Source organism: Panthera uncia, chromosome B1 (assembly GCF_023721935.1).
Source record: "Panthera uncia isolate 11264 chromosome B1, Puncia_PCG_1.0, whole genome shotgun sequence".
NCBI lineage: Eukaryota > Metazoa > Chordata > Mammalia > Carnivora > Felidae > Panthera > Panthera uncia.
Genome location: NC_064811.1, coordinates 39,940,714 through 39,957,133, shown reverse-complemented (window position 1 = coordinate 39,957,133; position 16,420 = coordinate 39,940,714). Strand labels below are relative to the sequence as shown.

The 16,420-nt window shown below is 39.5% G+C and overlaps 1 protein-coding gene and 1 non-coding gene across 8 annotated transcripts in view; one reads left to right on the top strand and one right to left on the bottom strand.

Annotated features, from left to right (window-relative positions):
• FRYL (FRY like transcription coactivator) overlaps window positions 1–16,420 on the top strand; it is a 269,670-nt gene that overhangs the window by 218,884 nt on the left and 34,366 nt on the right. For all 7 annotated transcript variants that reach the window (XM_049632000.1, XM_049631993.1, XM_049631998.1 and 4 more), the window contains 8 exons: window positions 1,051–1,658; window positions 2,000–2,097; window positions 6,959–7,129; window positions 10,051–10,191; window positions 11,150–11,347; window positions 15,441–15,602; window positions 15,732–15,806; window positions 16,137–16,313. In XM_049632000.1, the coding sequence (XP_049487957.1) occupies window positions 1,051–1,658; window positions 2,000–2,097; window positions 6,959–7,129; window positions 10,051–10,191; window positions 11,150–11,347; window positions 15,441–15,602; window positions 15,732–15,806; window positions 16,137–16,313 (1,630 nt within the window). The remainder of the gene's footprint in view (window positions 1–1,050; window positions 1,659–1,999; window positions 2,098–6,958; window positions 7,130–10,050; window positions 10,192–11,149; window positions 11,348–15,440; window positions 15,603–15,731; window positions 15,807–16,136; window positions 16,314–16,420) is intronic.
• On the bottom strand, window positions 14,202–14,315 carry LOC125924161 (small nucleolar RNA SNORA67). The gene has a single exon (XR_007458327.1). It is a non-coding gene; the product is annotated as a small nucleolar RNA SNORA67 (small nucleolar RNA).

The following is a 16,420-nucleotide window of genomic DNA, read 5'->3' as shown; positions in this document are numbered from 1 at the left end:
AGAACTGCCATAGCTGAAGACGCATAACTATAACGTTAAGTTATCCTGATATTGCTGGTGGGAATGATACCAAAACATTCAGATGGACCAGCAGTGGGGAAAGGAGCCTCGGACAGGGAGCCCATGCGAAAAGTCCCAGCGCTCTGTGTGGCGGTGGTGTTCTTGTAATGGCCCGGTCAGGGGTCCTTCTGCTGCCGCGTGACTCGGCTTCAGCCTCACTGCCCAGCTCCGTTCCCGCTGCGCTCGACATCCCCTTGCCCCACAGCAGGCCGGCCCCCTCCTGACTCACACCTTCCACAAATTGCTCCTCTCCTCCAGCTTTCTCTTCCTTGCACCTCCTGAATCGATTTATCCTTCAAGACCCATCTCGGATATTTCTAACTCCTCGAGGGCAGTGCTACTTACTCCATTTTGGGGGTTCCCACGGTGTTTTCTTCATATTTGAATAAAGCAAGTAACAAGCAGTAAAGTTTTACATATCCATCTCCCCCAGCAGACTTCAGTATTCCTAGCTTTTCCATACTCCTGGCACATACAGGAAGCATTCTGTCACTATTTTTAAATCTGTGATAATTGGATGTGAGGGAGAAGTAGAAATCAACCATACATTTTTGAGCTTGATTTGGGGGCGGGGCGGGGGGGGGGTGGTGGGTAAAGAGTGTGCATTAACAGAAATAAGGATATGGGGACCATCAAGTTTGGGGATAAGACAAATGAGGTCTGCTTTGGATGTAATGTTCACTAAATCCCAGAGCTGAAGGTGGTCAGTGATAACGGTAGCAGAATTTTCACTTCAAATCAAACGCCATCCAACTCACAGGAAACAGTTGGCCACAGTAGGCCACAGTAGGAAAGAGACTGTTGTACATTTTGCTTTAATATGGAGGAAAGAGCTGAAATTTGATGAAGCGAAGTCAGATACTGAAACATAATTTGTCCTGGTAACAGTTACTGTTTTTTTTCCAGTGTCTTTGAGAGTAAATAATGTAGCCAAAGAAGCGATTGTACATGCATTTATTTTCCTTTCTTTCTTTTTTTTTTTTTGTAAAGAACCTCATACCATGATCCTCTAATGGGAAACAAGTATGCGGCTAACAGGAAAAGCACTGGACAACTCAATCTAAGCACAAGTCCCATTAACAGCAGCAGTTATTTGGGATATAACAGTAATGCAAGGAGTAACTCTTTGAGACTAAGTTTAATTGGTGACCGAAGAGGTGACCGGCGGAGGAGTAACACACTGGACATAATGGATGGACGGATAAACCATAGCAATAGTTTAGCAAGGACTAGAAGCCTTTCCTCTCTGCGAGAGAAAGGCATGTATGACGTGCAGTCCCCTACTGAGCCTGCCAACTTGATGGCCACCATTTTTTGGATAGCAGCATCGCTATTAGAATCGGATTACGAATATGAATACCTCCTGGCTCTCAGGCTTCTCAACAAACTGCTTATCCATTTGCCTTTGGATAAATCAGAGAGTCGAGAGAAGATTGAAAATGTACAAAGCAAATTGAAATGGAGTAACTTCCCAGGCCTTCAGCAGCTCTTCCTTAAGGGTTTTACCTCAGTATCTACACAAGAGATGACCGTGCACCTCCTCAGTAAACTCATCGCCGTCTCCAAGCACACGTTGGTGGATCCTTCCCAGTTGTCAGGTGATGTTAACAGAATTGCACCAGCTCTCTGCTTTCTAGTGTAGTGAAATGTAAACTAATCATTTGTTTTGAACTCTAATTTCTGCTTTTCCACAAACAATCATGGGTTGCTGCTGCTGTTGTTGTTGTTGTTGTTGTTGTTTTTAATATGTGAGATAGCTTAAATTCTTTGGTAAAAGCAAAAAAAAAAAAAAAAAAAAAAAAAAGAAAGAATTTAAGAAGATCAGGCACGCCAGGAAATAAAAATAAAATGGTTTCCGTGAACCATTAAAGAAAATACCTTGAATTTTTTAAATAATGTGCAATAAAAATTGGTTATTGTTTGCTTTTTTTTTTGATAGGCTTTCCTCTTAACATCCTTTGCTTATTGCCTCACTTAATCCAGCATTTTGACAGCCCAACTCAGTTTTGCAAAGAAACAGCTAGTCGAATAGCAAAGGTAAGCAAATGTTACGCTGAAAGATAAACGCTAGTGGGAAATTTCTCTGGAGTTTACCTTAAAGGGGGGAATCTCTTAAAAATCTTTTACCATCACTTCCGCTGTGAATTTCACATCTTTTTATTCTTTTCCTCCATATAAAGGAGTTTTGCAGTCATGATGTAAGCTACCACTGTTCAAATCACAGTGAATAAAATTATTTGTTTAGAGTAAAGCTCCACTGAGTCTGAGTCTTTTTCGGTTCCCTTTCCCTACTTTTGTCTTCTGCTTCTCTATCAGTTTCCAATTCATTCCTTTGTTCACCACCAGATACTTGCTGAGCACTGGGTTAGGTGCCAGAAATGCAGTGATAATCAAAGTAGACAGAATACTTGCCCCTGTGGGCCTTACAGTAGGGGTATAATAGTAGACAGTGGCCATAGAGTCTGTCTGATAAGTGCAGTGAAAGGACAGTACTCTCGGGGCACAGAAAGCAACAGTCCGCCTAGAGGAAATCCTCTCAAAGCCGACACTGCAGGCTGAATAGGAATAACCAAACTAAGATCCCTGGATGAGAAACAAGGAACGACAGGGCCGAGGGTAGAAGTTTTCCAGGCATGAGAAATTGCACGTGCAAAGGCCCTGAGAAGAAGAGGGCAAAACACATTTTGTGGCTCCGAAAGTTCTCTCTTCTTTTATTTTTGCCTTTTTTTTCTTTAAACATTCTCTTCGTCTCTCTTTGCTGGCTTCATCCTTTCCCCTTCCTTATTTGGCTCTTTCCCTCTCATTGTTTCTGAAACAGGAATGTAGCTATTTTTAAGTCATCTGTTAACATTTGCTCGAAAGTGTTAGAGCTCTTGATCATACTTTTAAAAAAGATGATTTTTAAAAATAATTTCCTCTCAAGAAAAATAACCCAAATAACTTGCCTTCTGCTTAAACTTATTTCTTAATTTTCTTTCTTTTCTTTCTTTCTTCTTTCTTTCTTTCTTTCTTTCTTTCTTCTTTTTTTGTCAGTTAATGAGTCTTAGGAAAAAAGGCTTTAACAACTGAAAATATAGACAGTTATAAGAAGGAGTTCTATAAATTTACAAGTCCTGTACATACAGCAGGAAATTAAGTGAACTGGGGGAGAGGAGTATAAGATAGCAGTATAAGATAACCTAGCTAAAGCAGGGGGAGGAAAAGCAGAGAAATCTTCAACAGAAGGGAATAAGCAAGTAAAATTCTCTGCAAGAGCTTTTTCTCTAAGCAGCCCTTTAAAAGCTGAGGGTTATTTAACAAAACTAACACAACAGTAAGGGGAAAGAGCAAGCATGCAGAAAGCCAAGTAAAACACCCACTTCTCCAGTGCCCAAATCCCATGACTGGTAAGTGCAGATTTCTCCCCGGGTTATCCCAGCCCAATTAATCACATTAAGAGTCACAAAACTAGAAACCTTTTGTTATCTTGATAGATAATATTTAATAAGTGGCAAGATCATATGTAATAAAATATGCTGTTGAATCCATCCCTAAGTAAATGTCTAAATTAGATAGGGAGAGATTTTTAACATAATCATTTTAAAAGCATGTATTTTTTAAAAAAGAGCCATTATTATCATTAGTGGAAACATCTTAATTTTGAAAAGGATTGCCCTAAACACCCAACAACATATATTTGCATTAATGAGGTCTGAAAGTGGTACAAAATAATTTATTAAAATACCTTTCCTTTTAGTATTCTGATGATACATCATTAGAAAAATGTTGTAAAGATGTATTTTTTTTTTCACGAGAGATAAGGAAGAACATATAAAGGGAAAAAAAGTATATTGGCTTACTTTGGGATTTCAAAAAATAAAAAGCATGAATCCTATCATCAGGGAAGTAGAGTAGGAGCATTTAGAATGGCAGGTGACTCTTCCCGCCTGAGAACTTCCTGCTGAATGCTGGCATAAGAGAAGAACTCAGCCCAGCCCAGCCCGAAGGATGTGGGCACCCCTCAGAGGGTCAGGCCTCTGCCGTCTTGACCAGGGCAAAGCACAGGAAAGTCCCAGATACCTTTTTGTTTCTAAGAAATCAAACATGGCTTTGTGTGCGTCATAGATTGTCGTTAAGTCTGTTTTCTTCCTGTTGAGCAGCACACAAAGGTTCCTTCCCTCGGCTTTCAGCAACCTGCAGGATGTGAATTAAATGGATTCCTTAATTATTCTCTCACTTAAACTGTTGAGAGCAATTTTCTGCCATTATGTGCTTCCTCATTATGCAAATATCCCTAGTTCTGTTTGTGCCCTTGGAGAGCACAGGATTTCAAAGCGAGGCAACACTTAGGACAAACATTGTCCTTTTAAGTTATTCATTATGGCAAAAAATAGTATGCTAAAAATGTTTGCTTATAAGACAGTCTTCTGAAGTCATATTTTAACCTGGTAATTCAAAATTTCCAAAATTAAATCCACATTTAGCCATTTTCTTTAAAATTACACAGCATACATTCCTAGGAATTTTCTTCCTTTTCAATTAAAGGTTTTTAAAAATCATGCTTTAATGCAACTCTTTGTCTTGGGGTCTTGAGTTCAGGCCCCCCATTGCATGTAGAGATTAAACAAATAAAAAGATCATGCTTTAAAAACCTATTTTTTTAAGAACATAAGAATCCTAGAAGAATTTTTCAGGAAGATACACACTTTAAAATTTTACTTTACAGAAATTACTTTAATGGGGCACCTGGGCGGCTGGGTCGGTTCAGCGTCCAGCTCCTGATTTTGGCTCAGGTCACGCATGATCCCTGGGTCGTGGGATGGAGCCCTGCTTATGATTCTCTGTGTCTCCCTCTGCCCCTCTCCCCTGCTCACATTCTCTTTTTCTAAAAAAAATCAAAAAGAACTTATGTTAAAATATAAAAATTATTCCTAAAATATAACAAATTGCGAAATGATAAAATTATGTGATTTAAAAAAAATAGCATGATTAATTATATTTTGAAATACAAATGAGAAACAAATTTATTTTCTTCCTAGTGTATGTTTTATAGGTAAAAGGGTAATACATTAACTACTTTAAATAATTTTATTAAGCAGCTTTTAAGTTACTTTTAATGGTCTTCACAGCCTTACATATCTTCATATTTCAGGTCTATCCAATGATAATGTCCTCATGATGAATCAAAGTAATAGTTATATTCATCTGAAAGTTGAAAAATATATGTATTTTAAAAGGTAATTTTCTACAGTTGACCTTGAACAACACAGGGGTTATGGGCACCAACCCCCCCCTGCACAGTTGAAAATCACATATGACTTTTTACTCCCCCAAAACATAATTACTAGTACCCTACTGTTGACTGTAAGCCCTACCAATAACACAAACAGCTCAATTAACACATATTTTGTATACTATATGTATACTGTATTCTTACAATGAAGTAAGCTAGAGCAAAGAAAATGTTACTAAGAAAATCATAAGGAAGAGAAAATAGGCTTACAGTACTGTACTATACTTATCAAAAAGAATCCACATATAAGTGGACCCACACAGTTAAATCCCGTGTTGTTGAAGGGTCAACCATAGTTTCTTTAATAAATGCTCTAGGTTTGGGGTGCCTGGGTGGCTCAGTCAGTTGAGCCTCCGATTTCAGCTCAGGTCATGATCTCTCAGTTCATGGGTTCGAGCCCTGTGTCAGGTTCTGTGCTGACAGCTCAGAGCCTGGAGCCTGCTTCGGATTCTGTGTCTCCCTCTCTCTGCTCGTCCCCTGCTCGCACTCTGTCTCTCTCAAAAATAAATAAACATTAAAAAAATTTTTAAATAAATAAATAAATGTTCTAGGTTTGTGAAAATACATAACAAAACCTCAATTAGATGGTAGAATAAATGAGGAAAATGAAAAACGGAAAAGTAGACGATATTTCAGGGACAGCTCTGTGATAGGTGGGAATGAAAGAGTAGTGTGGCCCTTTCCCAGTTCTGCATTATTCAGGTGCCCCCCCAGAGCAGACTAAGGAACATCCTCCCCAGTAACTCAGGGAACAAGCAAACAAGGTACATGTGATCAGTAAGATCCTCCCAAACATTTTTGTTTTTTAATGTTTATTTTTGAGAGAGAGACAGAGCAAGCATGAGCAGGGGAGGGGCAGAGAGAGGGAGAGACAGAAAATCCCAAACAGGCTCCACGTTGTCAACGCAAAGTCTGATATTGGGCTCGATCCCATGAACGTCCTGAGCCGAAGTTGGACATTAAACCGACTAAGCCACGCAGGCACCCCCCACAAACATTTATTGATTCAGTTTCCATAATATTGTATCAAACAAATTCTAGGAGGTCAATACATTTTGAAGTGACATTAAATTACTGGCCAAGGGCCTTAGGAGCTTATTTCCTGAAGAGCAGTTTGGGGTTTATCCTACAGGTTGTCTGTCATTCATTGCAGGTGCAGGACTTAGCTCTATCAGAGCTCCGGTAGAGTCTTTTGAATATGTCACACATGTGAGCGGCTCTGCAGTTGACTGCTCCCCTGAAGGGGTGGGGAAGGGAGCACAGGGAAGGGAAGGTCTGGGGCTGGTCCCAACCTGGCTGCAAACACCTCAGTGGAGACTGCCTGTTCCGTTATTGTGCACTGAACCATGCAGGGATTTTACAAAACAGTTATAAAATGATATGTAGCATTTACAAAACTATGTAGGGGTTTTACCAAAGGCAGTTTTACAGAGCCTCAGGAATACCTTGTGCTTTTTTTCCTCTTTTCTTGTCCTCTCTTATTTAACTTTTCTACTGGATTAAAATGCATTAAAGCTTCAACACCTACCTCTAAATTTTTCAATAAATACATTTAGTATAAAATCAAGTTTAAACCTTAAATTGCCTTTATTTGGGGTGAATGACACTATTTTCTTTGTTTTTTAGGTGTGTGCAGAAGAGAAATGCCCAGCGCTGGTCAATCTGGCTCACATGATGAGTTTGTATAGTACACACACATATTCCAGAGACTGTTCTAACTGGATCAACGTAGTATGTAGATATCTGCATGATTCCTTCTCAGATACTACATTTAATCTTGTGACTTATCTTGCAGAGGTAAATTTACCAAAAAAAAAAAAAAAAGTAATTTTTTTAACTGTTCTGTGGCAAAATTTTCACATAGATTTATTTCTAGAAGCAGTACTGATACTAATTAATCTTTAAATTGTGTTTGAAAGTGAATACAGATAACATTTTTTAAAAGTAAAATATGGGTAATTCCTTTCCAGTATAAAGAAAGTATAAAGCATACTTTCAAGTATAAAGGGTTTTTTTTTTTAATTTTCATTTTCAGTGTTTATTTTCTCATTCACTGTCCTCAAGTGATATCAACTCAAAATAAGATAAACTTTACCTTTTATTTAAAATATTAAATAAATATATTAACATTTAAATATATTTTCATATTCACTGTCCTTAAGTGACCTAAAACTCAAATAATGTAAACTACACCTTTATTTCAACTAAGAAATGGATTTTCAGTGGTCTTGATCCTAGAGAATGGTTATAATTTTTTGTTTGTGAAAAATTAGTGCTTGACTGTGAAATCCTTTCTAGAATAAAATGGCGTGCAAAGGCATTTTTGCTGGGTAAGTTCTTATTTTGATAATATGTTTGCTCCCTGATCTAAGATATGATTTGAGTGGCTAAAGATGTAATTACAAAAACACTAGCCCTACAATATCATAAAAAGTTAATATCAGGGTGCCTGGGTGGCTCAGTTGGTTGAGCAGCCAACTCTTGATATCGGCTCAGGTCGTGATCTCCCAGTCACGAGATCAAGGCCTACATTTGACTCCAGGCTAAGCATGGAGCCTCCTTGGGATTCTCTCTCTCCCTCACTTTCTATACCCCTGCTCGCATGCACTCTCTCTCTCAAAAGAAATGAACATTTTTTTGAAAAAGTTAATATTTGGTTGTTGAGAAAGTAACTTCATGCCTAAAAAATAAATTATTGAGTAGATAATCCACAAAGAATCTCAAAAGGAAGAAATTCCTACTCACTAAAAATTTTTGTCAGCTTATAATAATGATACCTTCCTTTTTAAAAACTGGCCTCTAGGGGCGCCTGGGTGGCTCAGTCGGTTAGGCATCCGACTTCGGCTCAGGTCACGATCTCGCGGTCCGCGGGTTCGAGCCCCGCGTTGGGCTCTGGGCTGATGGCTCAGAGCCTGGAGCCTGCTTCTGATTCTGTGTTTCCCTCTCTCTCTGCCCCTCCCCCGTTCATGCTGTGTCTCTCTGTCTGAAAAATAAATAAATGTTAAAAAAATAAAAATAAAAAAAAAAAAACTGGCCTCTAAAAATTAAACCCAAAACACTGTATAAACTTAAAAAATTATTCATAACTCAATAGGTATTTTAAATATGGCTGAAAACACTATTTAAGAGCTATATCCCTGAGGTTGATATAGAACACAGAATGCTTTAGGACTATCATAAAAACCAATTTAGGACTGGTGTGCATTTTTTTTTTTTTAATTTTTTTTTTTCAACGTTTTTTATTTATTTTTGGGACAGAGAGAGACAGAGCATGAACGGGGGAGGGGCAGAGAGAGAGGGAGACACAGAATCGGAAACAGGCTCCAGGCTCCGAGCCATCAGCCCAGAGCCCGACGCGGGGCTCGAACTCAGGGACCGCGAGATCGTGACCCGGCTGAAGTCGGACGCTTAACCGACTGCGCCACCCAGGCGCCCCTGGTGTGCATTTTTAAGGTGTTGGTTTTGATAGGTTTGCTCCCATCAACCTTACATTTAAGAGAGCTGATGATGGCAGGGAGCGGTGCCTGGCTGGCTCAGTAAGTGGAGCACGCAACTCTTGATCTCGGGTTTGTGAGTTCGAGGCCCACGTTGGGTATAGAGATTACTTTAAAAAAATAAAAAATCTTAAAAAAAAAAGTGAACTGACGATGTGAACTGTGTGACAGCTTTCTAACCTGAATAAATACAGGTCTCTAGGTTTATCTTACATCCTTAGGACAATAGCCAACATAAAACCAAGGGTAACTTCCTAAGCCTGTTCTTATCGGCTTTGAGTTTATGCTCCTTAGACCAGCTTCACGTTGGTGCCACCATCAAGCTCACCACTAAGGTAGCACTGTTTCTCCAATCATGGGGTCATGAAGTCTGGAACTGGCACAGGACAGCCTGTGTATACCTCGTATGGTGACATTTTTTTCACTCTATAGAGAGAATGCTTTGCCCCAAATGTTACTCTCCTTGTTTTATTCTTATTGTTAATTCTGAAATTATTCCTAACAACAGTACTGAAACTAGTTGTGTATATTTAGAACCACATATATTTAATCGTCCTGCAAACAATATAAAGTAGATAGTGTGATTATTATTTAAAAAAAAAAATCAGGGGCACCTGGGTGGCGCAGTCGGTTAAGCGTCCGACTTCAGCCAGGTCACGATCTCGCGGTCTGTGAGTTCGAGCCCCGCGTCAGGCTCGGAGCCTGGAGCTTGTTTCCGATTCTGTGTCTCCCTCTCTCTCTGCCCCTCCCCCGTTCATGCTCTGTCTCTCTCTGTCCCAAAAATAAATAAAAAACGTTGAAAAAAAAATTTAAAAAAAAAAATAAAAAAAAAAATCATGGCTCAGACGTTAAGAAACTTGTCTAAGATCACATAGTTAACAAGTGGCTGTTATGAATGGTTTGGGGATAGTTATTCTCTGGTGATGGTGGTATGATGGTTTTTTTCTTAACCTAGAATAAGTGGTGTTTAACTCAAATTAGCTCAGGAAATGAAAGAAAACACTAAGATTAAGATAAAAATAATTATCTATTGATCCTTTCTGAACTGAGGACAAGTAATGGTAATAGACATTGTCTTTTACTTTTGTTATTTATTAGTCTCTGGATTTCTGATCATCTAACCATAAAATCATGGATTTAAATCTGTTCTGTTTTTCAGCGTCATAAATATAAATACTGAATTTTCCTTAACCTCATGAAATTATACCTTTATATTACTTTTAGCTGTTAGAGAAAGGATTGTCCAGCATGCAGCAGTCATTACTACAGATCATCTATAGTCTTTTGAGCCATATTGACCTCTCTGCTGCCCCGGTCAAGCAGTTTAATCTGGAGATCATAAAGATTATTGGTAAATATGTACAGGTGAGTGACCACAAAATTTATGTATAGAATTCCTTGTAAAACAATCCTATGATCATTAAAAAAAAAACAAAAGAAAAAAACCACTTGAAAGGTCCAAGAATAGGGAAGTACTTAGTCCCTAAGTCATGTTTCCAGGAATATTTATGACATGGAAAAAATGTTCTTCATGTAAGGGACAAAAAGCAAACTCTGAATGGCAGGATTGGTGTGATTTCCAATTTTGATTAATCGTTACATCTCTGAATACACATGTCAGTAGTGGCTGGAAAGAATGTACGTGAGTGGCAGCTGTCATCACCTCCGGACAGTATACTTGTGACTTTTCTGTACCTGCTACTAACCAGATTCTAATAATGAACAGATACTACTTTTAGAAACAGAAGAACTCTTTGTAGAGTCTGTATTTTAGAGGTATTTTCTGTGTCTGATAGAAGGAGCCCAGATATTTAGAAAGTAGGAAATCAGACTTGGTTTAAACCACGCAAATGATGGTAAGTCAGTCTGGTCTGTACTGAATTTCAGCTTTGAATTATCTCTTAAGAAAGGTCTTGCTGGGGTGCCTGGGTGGCTCAGTCGGTTAAGCGTCCGACTTCAGCTCAGGTCATGATCTCGCGGTCCGTGAGTTCGAGCCCCGCGTCGGGCTCTGTGCTGACAGCTCAGAGGCTGAAGCCTGTTTCAGATTCTGTGTCTCCCTCTCTCTGACCCTCCCCCATTCATGCTCTGTCTCTCTCTGTCTCAAAAATAAATAAACATTAAAAAAAATTAAAAAAAAAAAAGAAATGATAATTTTCTTAACTTTCGTAACTCAGATCCTCTGTTAAGGACCTGAAAGTAAAAGCGAATGATTTACAGAAGTTTTTGCAGAAACAATATTTTCATTGTCTACAGTGTACACTAAATTTTGGTTCTTAAATATATATTTATAATTTTTATATGTGCATTATTCTTTTGAAAACAGAGTCCTTACTGGAAGGAAGCCCTTAACATATTAAAACTGGTGGTGTCTCGCTCTGCAAGTCTCGTTGTGCCCAACGATATCCCCAAGACCTATGGAGGAGATCTAGGTTCTCCTGAAATATCCTTCACCAAGATTTTTAATAATGTCTCCAAGGAGTTGCCTGGGAAGACCTTAGATTTTCATTTTGATATATCTGAGGTAAGGTGCTCTATTTGAAACTTTCATTTGTTCATTTACTCACTCATCCGACAAGCATTGATTAAGCGCATAGTCAGTAGGAGACGTTGTGATAGGTGCTTTGAAATTGGGGTGGGGGTGGTAAAAAGGCCTGTCCTTGGGAAGCATACAATCTCTTGGGTCAGTGGGTAAATAAACATTGTGATAAGTGCTTTAGCTGGAAGTAAGTTAAAAGTACTGTAGGAAGATACAGCGTGTACCTCTAACCTGATGTGGTGTTGAAAGATAAAGTAACCCTAGGCAAGCATATATGGAAGCTTGGGAACAGGAGATTAATGCAGGAAAAAGCAGCATGTGTGAATGAAGCCTCGTAGTGTGAGAAAGCATGGTATTCTGGAAATTTCCAATTTGTACCATATCCTGAGCACAGACTATAGAGAATGCAAGTGTAGAGTATGACGGTAGATGAAGCCGAAGGCCGAGGAAGAGGCAAGATCATTAGGGATCTTGTATGCATCATAACAAGATGGTTTTATCTTGAAGCAGTGGGAACTCTTAAAGGATTTTTAACTGGAGTGGAAATTGCAGGATTTGCATTTTGGGAAGTTTACTCTGGCAACAGGATGGAAAAAATAGACCAGGTTGGAAAAATAGACCAGGTGGAGAGGAGGGAAGTCAATAAGGAATCTGTTAGAATAATTAAAAGGTCATGTTGGCATGTCTCTAGGCAGTTGCAGAGAAAATGAAAAGGGAAGGGATGGTTTTCAGAATGACTAAGGAAGTCATAAACATCTCCTTGATGGGAAGGAGAGGAAGTACTGAGTGAGGAAGAGGCATCAAGGATATTGCTTCGACAACTGGCTGAATGTTGGTACCTTTGAGAGAAGGAGAAGGCAAGGAGAACATCTTTGCAAGAAGGGAAGAGTGAGGAGATCAGCCTTGGATATACCAATTCTGAACTAAGAACCTACCAGAGGAGATGCCTAGGAGGCAATCAGAGTTTATGTTTTAGAAGAAAACTGGGGTGGAAGTAACAATGTAAGGTCTTCAATGTTTTATAAGTGGGCAGTTAAAATTGTGAAAGGAAAAATAAGGCTAAAATAAGCTAAGACCTGAAAAGCCCAGTATTTTAAAGGGAGAGAGAGGCAGGGTCCACCAGTGCAGAAGGGAACCTGGGCCCTTGACTATGCCACATATTAACACAAATCTCACATAAAAATGTTTGGCTCTTGGTGGAAACCCCCAGTTTTGTTTTTTTTCCAGCACCTGAGCCCATTCTTACTGGCCTTGGAGCCATTAAAGTGGTCTTTTAGAAGCCAAAGAAGGAATTTTTCGAGAAGGAAGTTACTGAACAACGATTGCAGGGAAGTTGAGAAAGATAAAAATGGAAGACCTAATTTCTTTAATATTATTGATTAGAATCATATAGTTTTAAAAAATGTTTTGCTGTTCAGTCTTGGTATTAGAATTTATCCAGATCTTTATGGGTTGTGTTTTTTAGATAGAAACTATGTTTGTTGCTAATTTTTTAGTTAATATCAGAATTTCTGTCCTGAAGCACATAGCATAGGAATCTGATAAAGAAATCGGGCTTTCCTGTGTCTTCTGAGTCAGAAATTGTAACTTAATTATCTTGTCTAAAGCAGTGATAAGAATTCTCAAAAACACTTGATATACTTAATTTCAATTTGTTGCTTCAAAGATTACTAAGTACCTGCTGTGTATAGGCATTGGAGTAGAGGAGCAGAGATGTATCGCACAAGGTCTAGGGGACTCACGTGCACTAGGCAAGACAGCCATGTAAACAAATCACCAACACATGGCAAATGTCCAAGTATAATTACCCAGATGTGTGGCGTCAGAGAAGGCCTCCTTGGAGGTCTGGAGTCCCCATTAAAAGATGACCATGGGTTTGGTTGGTGAATATTCCATTCAAAGGCGGGGGGGGGGGGGGGGGGCGCAGCATGTGCCAAAACACAGGTCCCTAAAGGCAAGGTGTGTTTGGAACACAATAGCAAGTTCAGGTTTGCTGGGGTGTAAAGTGAGGGTGGGTGTGATAGACGTTGAGGTTAGGGAGAGCAGCAGGAACCACATCATAAAGGAACCGTGTGACATGCAAATGAGCTTGACTACGATTTTCAGATGTAAATTCAAGATGCTTCACAAAGCCAGAATAAATACAGATGGATTGTGGATGAGCATAGAATTTTTACCGAAACAAACTTGGAAATGTTACACATCAGATTTGTAGGGAGAAGCTACATAGATCCCTTCCTCTTTGGAGTTGTTACCCAGCTTGAATATTTGCAAAAGCACATTACTGAAGCACATAGAACAGTATGCATTGAAAAAACACCAAAATGGTAATAGATTAAATCTGAGTGGTAAGATGACAGGTGGTTTTTTTGTTTTTTGGTTTTTTTTTTTTTTTTTTTTTTTTTGCCTCAAAAAGTGACATTTAGTCAAAGGGGGAAAAAATGAGAAGTCCATCCTTAGGCTCCCTTCCCTCCCCGCTCCTGCTGCTCTTCAGCCCCCTAAGGACTGAACCTTGGGTAGGGTTAGGTCGCAGGACAGCCCCTCAGATAAGGTCAGCAACACTGAGGGGCACCTCCTCAATGGAGGTGTTGTAGAAGGTCTCAGTGTCTCGAAGAGTCCTCTTGTCTTTTTTCACCATGTTGACAGCCACACTCTTATGGCCAAATCATTCACCACGACCGAGTCCGTGGATGTAGTTTTCCCTGCTGGTGGGAAGGTCACAGTTGATGACTAAAGAAACCTATCGCACATCAGTGCCTCTGGCCTAGGTCAGGGGAGAGGACAACTTCAGCATGGCAATGAGAAGAGCACACAGTCTATTCAGAAGAAACTGAAGTGTATGTGCTAGGCAGCCACAGGAAGGCAAAGGAAACAAACATCCCCTCTTACCCAGCAACCTAAGGTGTGCCAGATTTTATTCCAAGTTGCTACTTTCCTGAAGAGGGGCATGAAGATGGTGTTTTTTAAAGAAAGCAGATCTCTATTTAAAATACGAGTAAGTAGGGACGCCTGGGCGGTTCAGTTGGTTAAATATCTGACTCTTGATCTTGGCTCAGGCCATGATCTCACAGTTCATGTGTTCAAGCCCCGCATCAGTCTCTGTGCTGACAGCATGCGGCCTGCTTGGAATTCTCCTTCCCTCTCTCTCTGCCCCTACCCCACTCATGCTCTCTCTCTAAAGAGATAAACTTAAGAAACACCTGGGTGGCGCAGTCAGTTAAGCGTCCGACTCTTGATCTCAGCTCAGGTCATGATTTCTCAGTTCGTGAGTTCAAGTCCCACGTTGGGTTCTGTGCTGTTGGTGCTGAGCCTGCTTAGGATTCTGTCTCCCCTCTCTGCTCCTCCCTGCCTGTGCTTTCTTTCTCTAAATAGATAAGTAAAACTTTAAAAATAAATAAATAAATAAATAAATAAACTTACGAAGATAATAATAAAATAGGAATGAGCTGTCTGATTGTCTCATCTTCTCAGGGAGTCATTTTCAGTGAAGTGAAGTCTCCTGATTTAAAAAAAAAAAAAAAAAGACATCACGTGGTGCCTAACTGGCTCAGTGGTGGAAGTATGCAACTCTTTAATTTTTTTTTACGTTTATTTATTTTTGAGAGAGACAGTGTGAGCAGAGGAGGGGCAGCGAGAGAGGGAGACACAGAATCTGAAGTAGGCTCCAAGCTCTGAGCGGTCAGCACAGAGCCCAGTGCAGGGCTCAAACTCACAAACTGTGACATCATGACCTGAGCCGAAGTCGGATGCTTAACCACCTGAGCCACCCAGGCGCCCAAAGCAGGCAACTCTTGATTTTGGGGCCGTGAGTTCAAGCCCCACACTGGGTATAGAGATTACTTAAATAAACAAACAAACAAACAAACAAACTTTAAAAAAATAAATTAATTTTTTAAAAGACATCATTACATTTGATTTTTGTAACATCTACTTTATGCTGTTATCTTCCTTTGCTTTTTTTTTTTTTTTTTTTTTTTGGTTGTTTGTAAAAAAAAGAAAAAAGTCCTTACAGATCCACTACTAATCCCTTTATGGTGAAATATCCCAGTCGAACACTGTCCTTTTTGTTTCTCTGCAGACACCAATCATTGGAAATAAGTATGGCGATCAGCATAGTGCAGCTGGAAGAAATGGGAAACCCAAAGTTATTGCAGTTACTAGGAGTACTTCTTCCACTTCTTCTGGTTCTAATTCTAACGCCTTGGTTCCTGTTAGCTGGAAAAGGCCACAGTTATCACAGGTACATTAAAAAAAAAAAAAAATCAGAACCGAACATCTACAGAAGAATCAATTTTGTTGTATGTATGACAGCTTGAGAATTTGTCTTACTTATCAGTAATCCTAACATTTGCATTTTTTCCCCCCTTAGCGAAGAACAAGAGAAAAGCTAATGAATGTGCTTTCTCTCTGTGGTCCAGAATCTGGCCTTCCAAAGAATCCATCCGTGAGTAATCATGATCGCATGCATAAAGGCTGTAAAAATCCTGTTACTACTCCATTAAAAAAAATGGAAAGTATTCTGTCTCCTTGCTTGCCTTTTCTAACTTCCCTTATTTCATGGCATTAACTAAGAATGAAAAAGATACGGTCTCCATGGTACTTGGCAGTTACATTAATTAAGTATTCAACCAGTTAGACTTTAGCATGAAAACCAGATTGAAGCTCTGAATTCGTTGACAGATGAAGCCTGCGGTGGCTCTTTGGGCACCAGTGTCTCATGGGCAGAGTGACGATGCTGATGGGTGGCCTTTTTTTTTTTTTGGCTGGGCCTTAGGTTATATTTTCTTCTAATGAGGATTTGGAAGTTGGTGACCAACAGACCAGCCTAATTTCTGCAACAGAAGACATGATTCAAGAGGAAGAAGTGGCCGTGGAAGACAACAGCAGTGAACAACAATTTGGCGTTTTTAAGGATTTTGACTTTTTAGATGTTGAATTGGAAGATGCAGAGGTAAGGATGTGGGCAGTCCGTATATTTATAGCGTACAGTTGCAAGTATATGAGAATTAAGTGTTTGACCACAGCATCTTTCCTTATTAAGGTCAGTGTGAGGTCAAG